This window comes from Salvelinus fontinalis, chromosome 30, assembly GCF_029448725.1.
Source record: "Salvelinus fontinalis isolate EN_2023a chromosome 30, ASM2944872v1, whole genome shotgun sequence".
Lineage (NCBI taxonomy): Eukaryota > Metazoa > Chordata > Actinopteri > Salmoniformes > Salmonidae > Salvelinus > Salvelinus fontinalis.
Window position 1 is genome coordinate 5,793,133 of NC_074694.1, and position 18,393 is coordinate 5,811,525.

The following is an 18,393-nucleotide window of genomic DNA, read 5'->3' on the forward strand; positions in this document are numbered from 1 at the left end:
GGTGGCCTAGCGGTTAGAGACAGGTGGCCTAGCGGTTAGAGGCAGGTAACCTAGCGGTTAGAGGCAGGTAACCTAGCGGTTAGAGGCAGGTAACCTAGCGGTTAGAGGCAGGTAACCTAGCGGTTAGAGGCAGGTAACCTAGCGGTTAGAGGCAGGTAGCCTAGCGGTTAGAGGCAGGTAGCCTAGCGGTTAGAGGCAGGTACCCTAGCGGTTAGAGGCAGGTAGCCTAGCGGTTAGAGGCAGGTAGCCTAGCGGTTAGAGGCAGGTAGCCTAGCGGTTAGAGGCAGGTAGCCTAGCGGTTAGAGGCAGGTAGCCTAGCGGTTAGAGACAGGTAGCCTAGCGGTTAGAGACAGGTAGCCTAGCGGTTAGAGACAGGTAGCCTAGCGGTTCGAGCAGGTAGCCTAGCGGTTAGAGACAGGTAGCCTAGCGGTTAGAGACAGGTAGCCTAGTGTTTAGAGACAGGTAGCCTAGTGTTTAGAGACAGGTAGCCTAGTGGTTAGAGACAGGTAGCCTAGTGGTTAGAGCAGGTAGCCTAGTGGTTAGAGACAGGTAACCTAGTGGTTAGAGACAGGTAACCTAGTGGTTAGAGACAGGTAGCCTAGTGGTTAGAGACAGGTAGCCTAGTAGTTAGAGACAGGTAGCCTAGTGGTTAGAGACAGGTAGCCTAGTGGTTAGAGACAGGTAGCCTAGTGGTTAGAGACAGGTAGCCTAGTGGTTAGAGACAGGTAGCCTAGTGGTTAGAGACAGGTAGCCTAGTGGTTAGAGACAGGTAGCCTAGTGGTTAGAGACAGGTAGCCTAGTGGTTAGAGACAGGTAGCCTAGTGGTTAGAGACAGGTAGCCTAGTGGCCTAACTAAATAGAACCCTACGGGCCCTGGCTAAATAGAACCCCACGGGCCCTGGCTAAATAGAACCCCACGGGCCCTGGCTAAATAGAACCCCACGGGCCCTGGCTAAATAGAACCCCACGGGCCCTGGCTAAATAGAACCCCACGGGCCCTGGCTAAATAGAACCCCACGGGCCCTGACTAAATAGAACCCCACGGGCCCTGGCTAAATAGAACCCCACGGGCCCTGGCTAAATAGAACCCCACGGGCCCTGGCTAAATAGAACCCCACGGGCCCTGGTTAAATAGAACCCCACGGGCCCTGGCTAAATAGAACCCCACGGGCCCTGGCTAAATAGAACCCCACGGGCCCTGGCTAAATAGAACCCCACGGGCCCTGGCTAAATAGAACCCCACGGGCCCTGGCTAAATAGAACCCCACGGGCCCTGGCTAAATAGAACCCCACGGGCCCTGGCTAAATAGAACCCCACGGGCCCTGACTAAATAGAACCCCACGGGCCCTGGCTAAATAGAACCCCACGGGCCCTGGCTAAATAGAACCCCACGGGCCCTGGCTAAATAGAACCCCACGGGCCCTGGCTAAATAGAACCCCACGGGCCCTGGCTAAATAGAACCCCACGGGCCCTGGCTAAATAGAACCCCACGGGCCCTGGTTAAATAGAACCCCACGGGCCCTGGCTAAATAGAACCCCACGGGCCCTGGCTAAATAGAACCCCACGGGCCCTGGCTAAATAGAACCCCACGGGCCCTGACTAAATAGAACCCCATTTATTGAAATGTATAGGGAATAGGGTGCCATGTGGAATACTGTCACATCAACCCCTCTTTCTCTCCATCCCAACCCCTCTCTCTCTCTTTCTTTCTCCCTCCCAGCATCTCTCTCTTGCTCTCTCCCTCCTAGCCCCTCTCTCTCTCTGTCTCTCTCCCTCCCAGCCCCTCTCTCTCTCTGTCTCTCTCCCTCCCAGCCTTTCTCTCTTGCTCTCTCCCTCCCAGCCTTTCTCTCTTGCTCTCTCCCTCCCAGCCTCTCTCTCTTGCTCTCTCCCTCCCAGCCCCTCTCTCTTTCTCTCTCCCTCCTAGTCTCTCTCTTTCTCTCTCCCTCCTAGTCTCTCTCTTTCTCTCTCCCCCCTAGTCTCTCTCTTTCTCTCTCCCCCCTAGCCTCTCTCTTTCTCTCTCCCTCCCAGCCCCTCTCTCTTTCTCTCTCCCTCCTAGTCTCTCTCTTTCTCTCTCCCTCCCAGCCCCTCTCTCTTTCTCTCTCCCTCCCAGCCTCTCTCTCTTTCTCTCTCCCTCCCAGCCTCTCTCTCTTTCTCTCTCCCTCCCAGCCCCTCTCTCTTTCTCTCTCCCTCCCAGCCTCTCTCTCTTTCTCTCTCCCTGCCAAGGCAGCAGCTATTCTTCCTGGAGTTTATTATGGATCCCCGTTAGTTCCTGCCAAGGCAGCAGCTATTCTTCCTGGGGTTTATTATGGATCCCCGTTAGTTCCTGCCAAGGCAGCAGCTACTCTTCCTGGGGTTTATTATGGATCCCCATTAGTTCCTACCAAGGCAGCAGCTACTCTTCCTGGGGTTTGTTATGGATCCCCGTTAGTTCCTGCCAAGGCAGTAGCTACTCTTCCTGGGGTTTATTATGGATCCCCATTAGTTCCTGCCAAGGCAGCAGCTACTCTTCCTGGGGTTTATTATGGATCCACATTAGTTCCTGTCAAGGCAGCAGCTACTCTTCCTGGGGTTTATTATGGATCTACATTAGTTCCTGCCAAGGCAGCAGCTACTCTTCCTGGGGTTTATTATGGATCCACATTAGTTCCTGCCAAGACAGAAGCTACTCTTCCTGGGGTTTATTATGGATCCCCATTAGTTCCTGCCAAGGCAGTAGCTACTCTTCCTGGGGTTTATTATGGATCCCCGTTAGTTCCTGCCAAGGCAGCAGCTACTCTTCCTGGGGTTTATTATGGATTCCCATTAGTTCCTGCCAAGGCAGCAGCTACTCTTCCTGGGGTTTGTTATGGATCCACATTAGTTCCTGTCAAGGCAGCACCTACTCTTCCTGGGGTTTATTATGGATCCTCATTAGTTCCTGCCAAGGCAGTAGCTACTCTTCCTGGGGTTTATTATGGATTCCCGTTAGTTCCTGCCAAGGCAGTAGCTACTCTTCCTGGGGTTTGTTATGGATCCACATTAGTTCCTGCCAAGTTAGCAGCTACTCTTCCTGGGGTTTATTATGGATTCCCATTAGTTCCTGCCAAGGCAGTAGCTACTCTTCCTGGGGTTTATTATGGATCCCCATTAGTTCCTGCCAAGTTAGCAGCTACTCTTCCTGGGGTTTGTTATGGATCCTCATTAGTTCCTGCCAAGGCAGCAGCTACTCTTCCTGGGGTTTATTATGGATCCACATTAGTTCCTGTCAAGGCAGCAGCTACTCTTCCTGGGGTTTATTATGGATCTACATTAGTTCCTGCCAAGGCAGCAGCTACTCTTCCTGGGGTTTATTATGGATCCACATTAGTTCCTGCCAAGACAGAAGCTACTCTTCCTGGGGTTTATTATGGATCCCCATTAGTTCCTGCCAAGGCAGTAGCTACTCTTCCTGGGGTTTATTATGGATCCCCGTTAGTTCCTGCCAAGGCAGCAGCTACTCTTCCTGGGGTTTATTATGGATTCCCATTAGTTCCTGCCAAGGCAGCAGCTACTCTTCCTGGGGTTTGTTATGGATCCACATTAGTTCCTGTCAAGGCAGCACCTACTCTTCCTGGGGTTTATTATGGATCCTCATTAGTTCCTGCCAAGGCAGTAGCTACTCTTCCTGGGGTTTATTATGGATTCCCGTTAGTTCCTGCCAAGGCAGTAGCTACTCTTCCTGGGGTTTGTTATGGATCCACATTAGTTCCTGCCAAGTTAGCAGCTACTCTTCCTGGGGTTTATTATGGATTCCCATTAGTTCCTGCCAAGGCAGTAGCTACTCTTCCTGGGGTTTATTATGGATCCCCATTAGTTCCTGCCAAGTTAGCAGCTACTCTTCCTGGGGTTTATTATGGATTCCCATTAGTTCCTGCCAAGGCAGTAGCTACTCTTCCTGGGGTTTGTTATGGATCCACATTAGTTCCTGTCAAGGCCGCACCTACTCTTCCTGGGGTTTATTATGGATCCTCATTAGTTCCTGCCAAGGCAGTAGCTACTCTTCCTGCGGTTTATTATGGATTCCCATTAGTTCCTGCCAAGGCAGTAGCTACTCTTCCTGGGGTTTATTATGGATCCCCATTAGTTCCTGCCAAGTTAGCAGCTACTCTTCCTGGGGTTTATTATGGATTCCCATTAGTTCCTGCCAAGGCAGTAGCTACTCTTCCTGGGGTTTGTTATGGATCCACATTAGTTCCTGTCAAGGCCGCACCTACTCTTCCTGGGGTTTATTATGGATCCTCATTAGTTCCTGCCAAGGCAGTAGCTACTCTTCCTGCGGTTTATTATGGATCCCCATTAGTTCCTGCCAAGGCAGCAGCTACTCTTCCTGGGGTTTGTTATGGATCCTCATTAGTTCCTGCCAAGGCAGTAGCTACTCTTCCTGGGGTTTATTATGGATCCCCATTAGTTCCTGTCAAGGCAGCAGCTACTCTTCCTGGGGTTTGTTATGGATCCTCATTAGTTCCTGCCAAGGCAGTAGCTACTCTTCCTGGGGTTTATTATGGATCCCCATTAGTTCCTGTCAAGGCAGCAGCTACTCTTCCTGGGGTTTATTATGGATCCTCATTAGTTCCTGCCAAGGCAGTAGCTACTCTTCCTGGGGTTTATTATGGATCCCCATTAGTTCCTGTCAAGGCAGCAGCTACTCTTCCTGGGGTTTATTATGGATCCCCATTAGTTCCTACCAAGGCAGCAGCTACTCTTCCTGGGGTTTATTATGGATCCCCATTAGTTCCTGCCAAGGCAGCAGCTACTCTTCCTGGGGTTTATTATGGATCCCCATTAGTTCCTACCAAGGCAGCAGCTACTCTTCCCGGGGTTTATTATGGATCCCCATTAGTTCCTGCCAAGGCAGCAGCTACTCTTCCTGGGGTTTATTATGGATCCCCATTAGTTCCTGCCAAGGCAGCCGCTACTCTTCCTGGGGTTTATTATGGATCCCCATTAGTTCCTACCAAGGCAGCCGCTACTCTTCCTGGGGTTTATTATGGATCCCCATTAGTTCCTGCCAAGGCAGCAGCTACTCTTCCTGGGGTTTATTATGGATCCCCATTAGTTCCTGCCAAGGCAGCAGCTACTCTTCCTGGGGTTTATTATGGATCCCCATTAGTTCCTGCCAAGGCAGCAGCTACTCTTCCTGGGGTTTATTATGGATTCCCATTAGTTCCTGCCAAGGCAGCAGCTACTCTTCCTGGGGTTTATTATGGATTCCCATTAGTTCCTGTCAAGGCAGCAGCTACTCTTCCTGGGGTTTATTATGGATTCCCATTAGTTCCTGTCAAGGCAGCAGCTACTCTTCCTGGGGTTTATTATGGATCCCCGTTAGTTCCTGTCAAGGCAGCAGCTACTCTTCCTGGGGTTTATTATGGATTCCCGTTAGTTCCTGCCAAGGCAGCAGCTACTCTTCCTGGGGTTTATTATGGATCCCCGTTAGTTCCTGCCAAGGCAGCAGCTACTCTTCCTGGGGTTTATTATGGATCCCCATTAGTTCCTGTCAAGGCAGCAGCTACTCTTCCTGGCTTTCAGCAAAATTAAGGCAGTTAAATAAATTCACAGATTTCACAACATATTCAGTGTATTTCCTCAGACCACTGCTCTGCTACCACATATTTGCAACACAAAATCCGTGTGTGTGTGTTATCGTGTGTTTTGTATGCGTGTGTCTGTGCCATCTTAGCTACTGTTGCATCAATATGTTTTGACCATGACAGTTTACAATCCAGGGTTACTCCAAGCAGTTTAGTCACCTCATCTTGCTCTTGCCTGCCGACTCAAACTGAGGAATCTCCTGTCCTGTCTCACTGCAGACCTGTGTGTCTGGGTTAGGGTTGTATGAGTTAGCATAGTGTGTGTGTGAGTTAGTGTGTGTGTGTGTGAGGTAGCGGGCCTCTTTTGGCTCAGCATATCATAAGGCCTCATGCAGCACTGTGTTCAGTGTAGTTACAACAAATCTACTACTTATTATTACCAAGTAGACCAGAGAGGTGCAGTGAAATGTGTTGTTTTACCGGCCGTAGTCGTACACCCTGGACCAATGTAAGATGAGTGGCTTACTCAAGGGCACGTCGACAGATTTTTCACCTTGTCAGCTCGGGTATTCGAACCAGCAACCTTTCAGATACCGGCTCACCGCTCTGAACGCTAGGCTACCTGCCGTCGTAGTGTATACCAGCTTGAGACACATCCTTCCGGGGAACCCCCAGAAACCTTCACTGTCTATCGGGACAGACAGTCAACCCCCCCCCTCCCCCCCCCCCCTACATGTGCAGTCACTGGGTAATAGCATGTTTAATGGGACTCTCTTATATTAATCTCTACTCTCTCCTCTCTACCCCCCCCTCCCTCTCACTCCCTCTCCTCATCTCCCACTAGTTTATCTCCTCTCTCTCTCTACTCTCTCCTCTCTACCCCCTCTCTCTCTCTCCCTCTCCTCATCTCCCACTAGTTTATCTCCCCTCTCTCTCTCTACTCTCTCCTCTCTACCCCCCCCTCCCCTCTCACTCCCTCTCCTCATCTCCCACTAGTTTATCTCCTCTCTCTCTCTACTCTCTCCTCTCTACCCCCCCCCCTCCCTCTCTCTCCCTCTCCTCATCTCCCACTAGTTTATCTCCTCTCTCTACTCTCTCCTCTCTACCCCCCCCTCCCTCTCTCTCCCTCTCCTCATCTCCCACTAGTTTATCTCCTCTCTCTACTCTCTCCTCTCTACCCCCCCCCTCCCTCTCTCTCCCTCTCCTCATCTCCCACTAGTTTATCTCCTCTCTCTACTCTCTCCTCTCTACCCCCCCTCCCTCTCACTCCCTCTCCTCATCTCCCACTAGTTTATCTCCTCTCTCTCTCTACTCTCTCCTCTCTACCCCCCCTCCCTCTCACTCCCTCTCCTCATCTCCCACTAGTTTATCTCCTCTCTCTCTACTCTCTCCTCTCTACCCCCCCCCTCCCCTCTCTCTCCCTCTCCTCATCTCCCACTAGTTTATCTCCCCTCTCTCTCTACTCTCTCCTCTCTACCCCCCCCTCTCTCTCTCCCTCTCCTCATCTCCCACTAGTTTATCTCCCCTCTCTCTCTACTCTCTCCTCTCTACCCCCCCCCCCCTCTCTCTCTCTCCCTCTCCTCATCTCCCACTAGTTTATCTCCCCTCTCTCTCTACTCTCTCATATCTACTTTCTCTCTCTCTACTCTCTACTCTTTCTCTCTCTCTCTCTACTCTCTCCTCCCTACTTTCTCTCTCTCTCTCTCTCTACTCTCTACTCTCTACTCTCTACTCTCTACTCTCTCTCTCTCTTTATCTCTTCTATCTGTGGCCTGAGAGAGAGGGATGATTGCCTGCAGCCTCCCATCTCCTTCCCCGTCTTCCCCCTGTTCCCCTGGGGATGCAAACATCTTTGACTGGTAGGGCAAGTGAAGGGAGAGGGAGAGAGAGAGATGAAGGGCTCATCTCTCCTCTCACCTGTCCCCCTCTCCTCTCATCTATCCCCCTCTCCTCGCACCTGTCCCCCTTTCCTCTCACCTGTCCCCCTCTCCTCTCACCTGTCCCCCTCTCCTCTCACCTGTCCCCCTCTCCTCTCACCTGTCCCCCTCTCCTCTCACCTGTCCCCCTCTCCTCTCACCTGTCCCCCTCTCCTCTCACCTGTCCCCCTCTCCTCTCACCTGTCCCCTCTCCTCTCACCTGTCCCCCTCTCCTCTCACCTGTCCCCCTCTCCTCTCATCTATACCCTCTCCTCTCAATTGTCCCCCTCTCCTCTCACCTGTCCCCCTCTCCTCTCATCTATCCCCTCTCCTCTCAACTGTCCCCCTCTCCTCTCACCTGTCCCCCTCTCCTCTCACCTGTCCCCCTCTCCTCTCACCTGTCCCCCTCTCCTCTCACCTGTCCCCCTCTCCTCTCACCTGTCCCCCTCTCCTCTCACCTGTCCCCCTCTCCTCGCATCTGTCCCCCTCTCCTCTCATCTATCCCCTCTCCTCTCACCTGTCCCCCTCTCCTCGCACCTGTCCCCCTCTCCTCGCACCTGTCCCCCTCTCCTCTCACCTGTCCCCCTCTCCTCTCACCTGTCCCCCTCTCCTCTCACCTGTCCCCCTCTCCTCGCACCTGTCCCCCTCTCCTCGCACCTGTCCCCCTCTCCTCGCACCTGTCCCCCTCCCCCCCCCCCCCTGTCCCCCTCTCCTCTCACCTGTCCCCCTCCCCCCCCCTGTCCCCCTCTCCTCTCACCTGTCCCCCTCTCCTCTCACCTGTCCCCCTCTCCTCTCACCTGTCCCCCTCTCCTCTCACCTGTCCCCCTCTCCTCTCACCTGTCCCCCTCTCCTCTCACCTGTCCCCCTCTCCTCTCACCTGTCCCCCTCTCCTCTCACAATGTCTACCTCTTCTATCGTCTGTGTCTATCTAATCTGTCCCTTCTCTTCTCACTGTGTGTTTGTGTGTGTGTGTGTGTGTGTGTGTGTGTGTGTGTGTGTGTGTGTGTGTGTGTGTGTGTGTGTGTGTGTGTGTGTGTGTGTGTGGCCCCTGTCCTCTCGATGTGCGTTTTCATTTGGGCGTAAATGGGCAATGCCACGCCAGCCGGAGCGGAAAATATTTTTGGTATCTCTGATTTGTTCTTGCAACTATCACAGAAACTGAATTGGGAGGAAGCATGTTCGAAATGGATTTTACGTTGGTATCACAAGCCGTTTTTTTGTGAATCTACAAACATCTAGTCATTATACTGTCAGACATGATGTGTAGAGTACAGATACAGACATGTAGTCATTATACTGTCAGACATGATGTGTAGAGTACAGATACAGACATCTAGTCATTATACTGTCAGACATGATGTGTAGAGTACAGATACAGACATGTAGTCATTATACTGTCAGACATGATGTGTAGAGTACAGATACAGACATCTAGTCATTATACTGTCAGACATGATGTGTAGAGTACAGATACAGACATGTAGTCATTATACTGTCAGACATGATGTGTAGAGTACAGATACAGACATCTAGTCATTATACTCTCAGACATGATGTGTAGAGTACAGATACAGACATCTAGTCATTATACTGTCAGACATGATGTATAGAGTACAGATACAGACATGTAGTCATTATACTGTCAGACATGATGTGTAGAGTACAGATACAGACATGTAGTCATTATACTGTCAGACATGATGTGTAGAGTACAGATACAGACATGTAGTCATTATACTGTCAGACATGATGTGTAGAGTACAGATACAGACATGTAGTCATTATACTGTCAGACATGATGTGTAGAGTACAGATACAGAAATGCAGTCATTATACTGTCAGACATGATGTGTAGAGTACAGATACAGACATGTAGTCATTATACTGTCAGACATGATGTGTAGAGTACAGATACAGACATCTAGTCATTATACTGTCAGACATGATGTGTAGAGTACAGAAATGCAGTCATTATACTGTCAGACATGATGTGTAGAGTACAGATACAAACATCTAGTCATTATACTGTCAGACATGATGTGTAGAGTACAGATACAGACATGTAGTCATTATACTCTCAGACATGATGTGTAGAGTACAGATACAGACATCTAGTCATTATACTGTCAGACATGATGTATAGAGTACAGATACAGACATCTAGTCATTATACTGTCAGACATGATGTGTAGAGTACAGATACAGACATGTAGTCATTATACTGTCAGACATGATGTGTAGAGTACAGATACAGACATGTAGTCATTATACTGTCAGACATGATGTGTAGAGTACAGATACAGACATGTAGTCATTATACGGTCAGACATGATGTGTAGAGTACAGATACAGACATCTAGTCATTATACTGTCAGACATGATGTGTAGAGTACAGATACAGACATCTAGTCATTATACTGTCAGACATGATGTGTAGAGTACAGATACAGACATGTAGTCATTATACTGTCAGACATGATGTGTAGAGTACAGATACAGACATGTAGTCATTATACTGTCAGACATGATGCGTAGAGTACAGATACAGACATGTAGTCATTATACTGTCAGACATGATGTGTAGAGTACAGATACAAACATCTAGTCATTATACTGTCAGACATGATGTGTAGAGTACAGATACAGACATGTAGTCATTATACTGTCAGACATGATGTGTAGAGTACAGATACAGAAATGCAGTCATTATACTGTCAGACATGATGTGTAGAGTACAGATACAGACATCTAGTCATTATACTGTCAGACATGATGTGTAGAGTACAGAAATGCAGTCATTATACTGTCAGACATGATGTGTAGAGTACAGATACAGACATCTAGTCATTATACTGTCAGACATGATGTGTAGAGTACATATACAGACATCTAGTCATTATACTGTCAGACATGATGTGTAGAGTACAGATACAGACATCTAGTCATTATACTGTCAGACATGATGTGTAGAGTACAGATACAGACATCTAGTCATTATACTGTCAGACATGATGTGTAGAGTACACGATACAGACATCTAGTCATTATACTGTCAGACATGATGTGTAGAGTACAGATACAGACATCTAGTCATTATACTGTCAGACATGATGTGTAGAGTACATATACAGACATCTAGTCATTATACTGTCAGACATGATGTGTAGAGTACAGATACAGACATCTAGTCATTATACTGTCAGACATGATGTGTAGAGTACAGATACAGACATCTAGTCATTATACTGTCAGACATGATGTGTAGAGTACAGATACAGACGTCTTGTTATACCTTGAAACAACCCTTTCTGATTAATCTTATTTTTAAATATATTGTTTAATATTGTTTTATTATTTATTGTATTCCCAAACTGGGGTATGCGTAATGCCGTCAGGGGTACGCCAAATAAAAATGTGATTCGCATGAAAAAAATTATCTTCACATTTTCAAACAATACATTTTATATTTTCCAACGGGGGCTGTGAGGTTTTTGTTCTTACCTGGGTCGCCTCGTTTCACCGCCAAAAATAAAATTAAACCATCTAGTGTTCAGTGAAATAACAACACAATGTTAAATACAGGTAGCCTCGTCAAATAATTAACATCCAATCACATTAACCGTTACTCTCTCATGGGAAACTTTCACTCTTGTACAGAGATTTAGAAATGAAACATGACAATTTGAAAGATAAGCCACAGGAGTTTTCTGAGCGAGAATAAAGACGACTTTCCAGTAGCAAGACGTATAAAAGCAACAGATACCATTACTAAGAAGCGGCTAGAAGCATCTTATATGGTGAGCTACCCAGTGGCTAGGACAGGCAAGCCCCATACTATTGTGGAAGACTGGCTAGGACAGGCAAGCCCCATACTATTGTGGAAGACTGGCTAGGACAGGCAAGCCCCATACTATTGTGGAAGACTGGCTAGGACAGGCAAGCCCCATACTATTGTGGAAGACTGGCTAGGACAGGCAAGCCCCATATTATTGTGGAAGACTGGCTAGGACAGGCAAGCCCCATACTATTGTGGAGGACTGGCTAGGACAGGCAAGCCCCATACTATTGTGGAAGACTGGCTATGACAGGCAAGCCCCATACTATTGTGGAGGACTTCATTCTTGCTGCTGCCGTGGATATGACGGGGACAATGCTGGGGGAAAAGGCCCAAAAAACTATACAGACAATGCCTTCATCAAACAACACTGTTTCACGACACATCAGTGACACGGCAGGAGATGCTTTGAAACAATTACTGTTTCGCATGCAAGCCAGTGAATTATATGAGTTACAGCTGGATGAGTCAACAGACGTGGCGGGCCTGGCACAGCTCCTTCTATATGTCCGTTACGTTTATGGGGGTCAATTAAGGAAGACATCCTCTTCTGCAAACCACTGGAAACCAGGACAACAGGAGAGGATATTTTTAAAGTACTGGACAGCGTTGTGACGTCAAACGGACTTTGGTGGTCAAGATGTGTTGGTATCTGTACTGATGGCGCAAAAGCCATGACAGGGAGACATAGTGGAGGGGTAACGCGCGTGCAAGCAGTTACTCCTGACGCCACTTGGGTACACTGCAGCATCCACCGAGAGGCTCTCGCTGCCGACGCCACTTGGGTAGAACTGCAGTATCCACCCAGAGGCTCTTGCTGCCAAGGGAATGCCTGACAGCTTGAAAAACGTTTTGGACACTAAAGTGAAAATGGTTAACTTTGTTAAAGCAAGGTCTCTGAACTCTCGTGTATTTTCAACATTATGCAATGATATGGGTAGCAACCATGTAACGCTTTTACAACATACAGAAGTGCGCTGGTTATCAAGGTGCAAAGTATTGTCACCTTTTTTAAAATTGAGAGACGAGCTTAACCTTTTTCGCCGAGGGGTTCCGCTAGCGGAACACCCACAACATTCTGCTGAAAAGGCAGCGCGCGAAATTCAAAAATATATATTTTTTAAATATGTAACTTTCACACATTAACAAGTCCAATACAGCAAAGAATGAAAGATAAACATCTTGTTAATCTACCCATCGTGTCCGATTTTTAAAATGTTTTACAGCGAAAACACAACATATATTTATGTTAGATCACCACCAAATCCAAAAAACAGCAATTTTTCCCAGCCAAAGATAGTAGTCACAAAAGCAGAAATAGAGATCAAATTAATCACTAACCTTTGATGATCTTCATCAGATGACACTCATAGGACATCATGTTACACAATACATGTATGTTTTGTTCGATAATGTGCATATTTATATCCACAAATGTCGGTTTACATTAGTGCCATGTTCAGAAATGCCTCCAAAATATCCGGAGTAATTACAGAGCCACGTCAAATAACAGAAATACTCATCATAAACTTTGATGAAAGATACATGTTTTACATATAATTAAAGATACAATGTTCTTAATGCAACCGCTGTGTCAGATTTAAAAAAAACTTTAGGAAAAAGCATACCATGCAGTAATCTGAGACGGCGCTCAGAAAAACACAACATTTCTCCGCCATGTTGGAGTCAACAGAAATATGAAATTACATCATAAATATTCCCTTACCTTTGATGATATTTCATCAGAATGCACTGCCAGGAATCCTAATTCTACAATAAATCTTTGTTTTGTTCGATAATGCTACTTTTGCGAGCACGTTTAGTTCACATGTCCAAACGATGGCGCCGGTCCAGGCGAACTCGGACGAAAACTTAAAAAAGTTATATTCCAGGTCGAATAAACTGATCAAATTAAGTAGAGAATCAATCTTCAGGATGTTGTTATCATATATATCCAATAACGTTCCAACCGGAGCATTCGTTTTTGTCTACAGAGTAATGGAACACATGGCCATATCATGACTAGCGCGGATGACCAGGAACTAGCATTCTGCCAGACCACTGACTCAAATAGCTGCCAGCCGGCCCCACATCACACTAGAGGCTTCATTCCAAATTCTAAAGACTGTTGACATCTAGTGGAAGGCGTAGGAAGTGCGAACAGATCCATATCTTACTGGGATGTGAATACACCATGAGTTTAACATCAACCAGCCCCAGAATTTCCACTTCCTGTTTGGAAGTTTGCCTGCCATATGAGTTCTGTTATACTCACAGACATAATTCAAACAGTTTTAGAAACTTCAGAGTGTTTTCTATCCAATAGTAATAATATTATGCATATATTAGCATCTGGGACAGAGTAGGAGGAAGTTCACTATGGGCACGCGATTCATCCAAAGTGAAAATGCTGCCCCCTATCCCTAATAAGTTTAAGTTTTCTTTACTGTCCATAATTTTCACTTGTCTGACTACTTGCATGATGATGACGTTTCTCACACGACTGGCCTATCTGGGTGTTTTTTCTCACCTGAATGATCTGAATCTAGGATTACAGGGACTCTCCGCAACTATATTCAATGTGCGGGACAAAACTGAGGCTATGAATAAGAAGTTGGAGTTTAATAAATGTATCGTATAGTGTGTGGCAGGTTTACAATGATGGCAATAAACAACATTTGAGAGTACACTGACCCTGGTGCTAGAGGGGGTACAGCTGGAGGTTGAATGTTTTACCAGGTAAGTTGACTGAGAACACGTTCTCATTTGCAGCAACGACCTGGGGAATAGTTACAGGGGAGAGGAGGGGGATGAATGAGCCAATTGTAAACTGGGGATTATTAAGTGACCATGATGGTTTGAGGGCCAGATTGGGAATTTAGCCAGGACACCGGGGTTAACACCCCTACTCTTACGATAAGTGCCATGGGATCTTTAATGACCTCAGAGAGTCAGGACACCCGTTTAACGTCCCATCCGAAAGACGGCACCCTACACAGGGCAGTGTCCCCAATCACTGCCCTGGGGCATTGGGATATTTTTTAGACCAGAGGAAAGAGTGCCTCCTACTGGCCCTCCAACACCACTTCCAGCAGCATCTGGTCTCCCATCCAGGGACTGACCAGGACCAACCCTGCTTAGCTTCAGAAGCAAGCCAGCAGTGGTATGCAGGGTGGTATGCTGCTTGCAAGGGGTACGGGACTATAAAATGTTTGGGAACCACTGCACTAGACAATATACTCTTCAAACACGTAAAACATTGTGGGCTCGTTTACCATCTGTCCACCACTGGTTTCAGTCTTTAGTCATTTTAACAGGGCAGGACTGACATTCACTGACATTGTGACAATAGTGGTAATAGAGTTTTGCCCCTCTTTTCCTCCAAGCTGTGTTCTGTCCCCTGCACTGGTGTACTGGACCCTGTTTGAGCCACACGGGTCATTCTAGTCAAACTGACATTTTACCCAAAACCTTATCATTTTTCATAAAATTTCCTCTTGGAGAATATAATATTTATACCTATTTCATAATTATTAGATTTTTTCCCCACAAAATTCAAATTTCCGCAACAATAATAAACAAATATGTTTCTAATTTAAAAATAATCAAACAACCTTTGCTCTCCTAATGTAAAGGCCTGAGTTAAACACGGAAAATAAAAAAAGATATACAATTAAATCGGACTTTTTCTCAATTTGAGCTTTTTAGTAAATGAGAAGACCAAGTGGTGTAAAGGTGATGTTGGACAATATGAACCTCACTCTGAAGGCATTGAAGAGAATATATTCACTTAGCTTCTACGACGACTCTAGATGATGCATCATGGGAGAACAGAAATTAATTGAAAAACTGATTTGAATTTTTACAGGGAGCTTGAAAAAGTGATACGGTAATGAGACACAATGTTTGTAGGTAATACTATATATTATAGTTTCATGTGAACTTCAACTAGTATACCATTTGTATGATTTATGGACAAACTAAAGCAACATATCTTGTTTTATTTTAAAACGGTAGGTTTTTCTAAAGTAGAATTGTATAAAATTACCTGAGAATTTAATCCGGATGCATTTCGGATAATCTACACACAATACCCCATAATGATATCACAATACCCCATAATGACATCACAATACCCCATAATGGCATCACAATACCCCATAATGGCATCACAATACCCCATAATGGCATCACAATACCCCATAATGACATCACAATACCCCATAATGACATCACAATACCCCATAATGACATCACAATACCCCATAATGACATCACAATACCCCATAATGACATCACAATACCCCATAATGACATCACAATACCCCATAATGACATCACAATACCCCATAATGACAGAAATGTTTGCACATTCATAACAAAAATTGGAACTGAAATGTCACATTTACATAAGTATTCAGACCCTTTACTCAGTACTTTGTTGAATCACCTTTGGCAGTGATTACAGCCTTGAGTCTTTTTGAGTTTGACGCTGCAAGCTTGGCACACCTGTATTTGGGGAGTTTCTCCCATTCTTCTCTGAGGTTAATATAACACCGCTCCTGTTTTAGTAGAGACATTGAATAATAGGAATATGAAAATAAATAGTTAAACTGTAAAAAGGCTAAAAAGCAAGAATTTTGTTAAAATGTGCACATCCAGGTGGCTTGAAATGTCAGTAAAAAGTACGGTGGACTAAGAATATGGTAAAAACATTTTTATTGAACTTATTTTGGTGAAAAATATGATTGAATTGTTGACAACACACTATATTAGGCAACATTACGTTTGTTAAACCACGTTTCATGACCCGTGGGGTCAATTAATCAATATTCATTAATCTAATAATATTAATCAATAATGTGTATAATAATGTTTTTATTTTATTTTGTCATATACAGTGAAGTTCGGAATTATTGACACCCTGAATAAAGATGAGCCATAATGACTGTATAAATTATATAATTCAAATACTGAGGTATATTTTATGCTCAAAAAAATTGTGAAATTATATTATTTTATACTAATAGAATTGCTCAGAGAAAGAGATTTTTAGTTTAACAAGTAATACTTTTTTTTCTCAGAAGGTAGCGATCAAAATTATTGACACCCCTAAAGATTTTTATAAATAAAGTAGTCAAAAGTTGAGTGTTTGGTCCCGTATTGCCACATTAACCTTTAACCTTTGTGACTCCACAAACGTGTTGGATGCATTTCCTGTCAGTCTGCTAGCAGCTCAGAGAGAGATTAGATGTTTAATGTTTGAGGTTTACTAGTTGATATCTGCATCTTTCAGACACATATCCAGTCTGCTAGCAGCTCAGAGAGAGATTAGATGTTTAATGTTTGAGGTTTACTAGTTGATATCTGCATCTTTCAGACACATATCCAGTCTGCTAGCAGCTCAGAGAGAGATTAGATGTTTAATGTTTGAGGTTTACTAGTTGATATCTGCATGGAAAATGTTTATCTTTAGAAGGAAGGACATAATAGCTGGATGCATTCCGGGACATAGTACACCCACACATCGGTTCTGTCACGGTTCTGATGGTTCTGTCACGGTTCTGACGGTTCTGTCTGTTCTGCCGGTTCTGTCACTGTTCTGACGGTTCTGTCACGGTTCTGATGGTTCTGTCACGGTTCTGATGGTTCTGTCACGGTTCTGACGGTTCTGTCTGTTCTGCCGGTTCTGTCACGGTTCTGATGGTTCTGTCACGGTTCTGACGGTTCTGTCTGTTCTGCCGGTTCTGTCACTGTTCTGATGGTTCTGTCAGGGTTCTGATGGTTCTGTCACTGTTCTGACGGTTCTGTCTGTTCTGCCGGTTCTGTCACTGTTCTGACGGTTCTGTCTGTTCTGCCGGTTCTGTCACTGTTCTGACGGTTCTGTCTGTTCTGCCGGTTCTGTCACTGTTCTGACGGTTCTGTCACAGTTCTGACGGTTCTGTCACAGTTCTGATGGTTCTGACGGTTCTGTCACAGTTCTGACGGTTCTGTCACAGTTCTGATGGTTCTGATGGTTCTGTCACAGTTCTGACGGTTCTGATGGTTCTGTCACAGTTCTGATGGTTCTGTCACAGTTCTGATGGTTCTGTCACGGTTCTGATGGTTCTGTCACGGTTCTGATGGTTCTGTCACGGTTCTGATGGTTCTGTCACTGTTCTGATGGTTCTGTCACTGTACTGATGGTTCTGTCATGGTTCTGATGGTTCTGATGGTTCTGTCACGGTTCTGATGGTTTTGTCACGGTTCTGATGGTTCTGTCACTGTACTGATGGTTCTGTCACTGTACTGATGGTTCTGTCATGGTTCTGATGGTTCTGTCACTGTTCTGATGGTTCTGTCACTGTTCTGATGGTTCTGTCACTGTTCTGACGGTTCTGTCTGTTCTGCCGGTTCTGTCACTGTTCTGACGGTTCTGTCTGTTCTGCCGGTTCTGTCACTGTTCTGACGGTTCTGTCTGTTCTGCCGGTTCTGTCACTGTACTGATGGTTCTGTCACGGTTCTGATGGTTCTGTCACTGTTCTGACGGTTCTGTCACAGTTCTGACGGTTCTGTCACTGTTCTGAAGGTTATGTCGGTTCTGTCACCGTTCTGATGGTTCTGTCACTGTTCTGATGGTTCTGTCACAGTTATGTCGGTTCTGTCACCGTTCTCACTGTTGTTCTCTCCTCTCCCCCAATCAGGACCAGCCTGTCAGGAGAACACATGTCCTGCGATCATCCTCCCGCTCTGCACTGTTCACCCAGCCTCCCACCAGCCTCTCAACCACCCTCTCAACCCAGGTTAGTACTGCTGTGTGGGTGGGTTTTGTGTTTCTATAGGGTGATGGGGTGGGTTGTGTGTTTCTAAGAGGGGTGGGTTGTGTGTTTCTAAGAGGGGTGGAGTGGGTTGTGTGTTTCTAAGAGTGATGGGGTGGGTTGTGTGTTTCTATAGGGTGATGGGGTGGGTTGTGTGTTTCTAAGAGTTATGGGGTGGGTTGTGTGTTTCTAAGAGTGATGGGGTGGGTTGTGTGTTTCTAAGAGTGATGGGGTGGATTGTGTGTTTCTAAGAGTGATGGGGTGGGTTGTGTGTTTCTAAAAGTGATGGGGTGGGT

The 18,393-nt window shown here is 46.0% G+C and overlaps 1 protein-coding gene across 1 annotated transcript in view; it reads left to right on the plus strand.

The window, feature by feature from the left end:
• The window catches only part of LOC129828561 (calcium uniporter protein, mitochondrial-like), a 228,719-nt gene that overhangs the window by 67,914 nt on the left and 142,412 nt on the right, over window positions 1-18,393 (plus strand). The window contains exon 2 of the mRNA XM_055889600.1: window positions 17,984-18,082. Coding sequence (XP_055745575.1) covers window positions 17,984-18,082 — 99 coding nt within the window. The remainder of the gene's footprint in view (window positions 1-17,983; window positions 18,083-18,393) is intronic.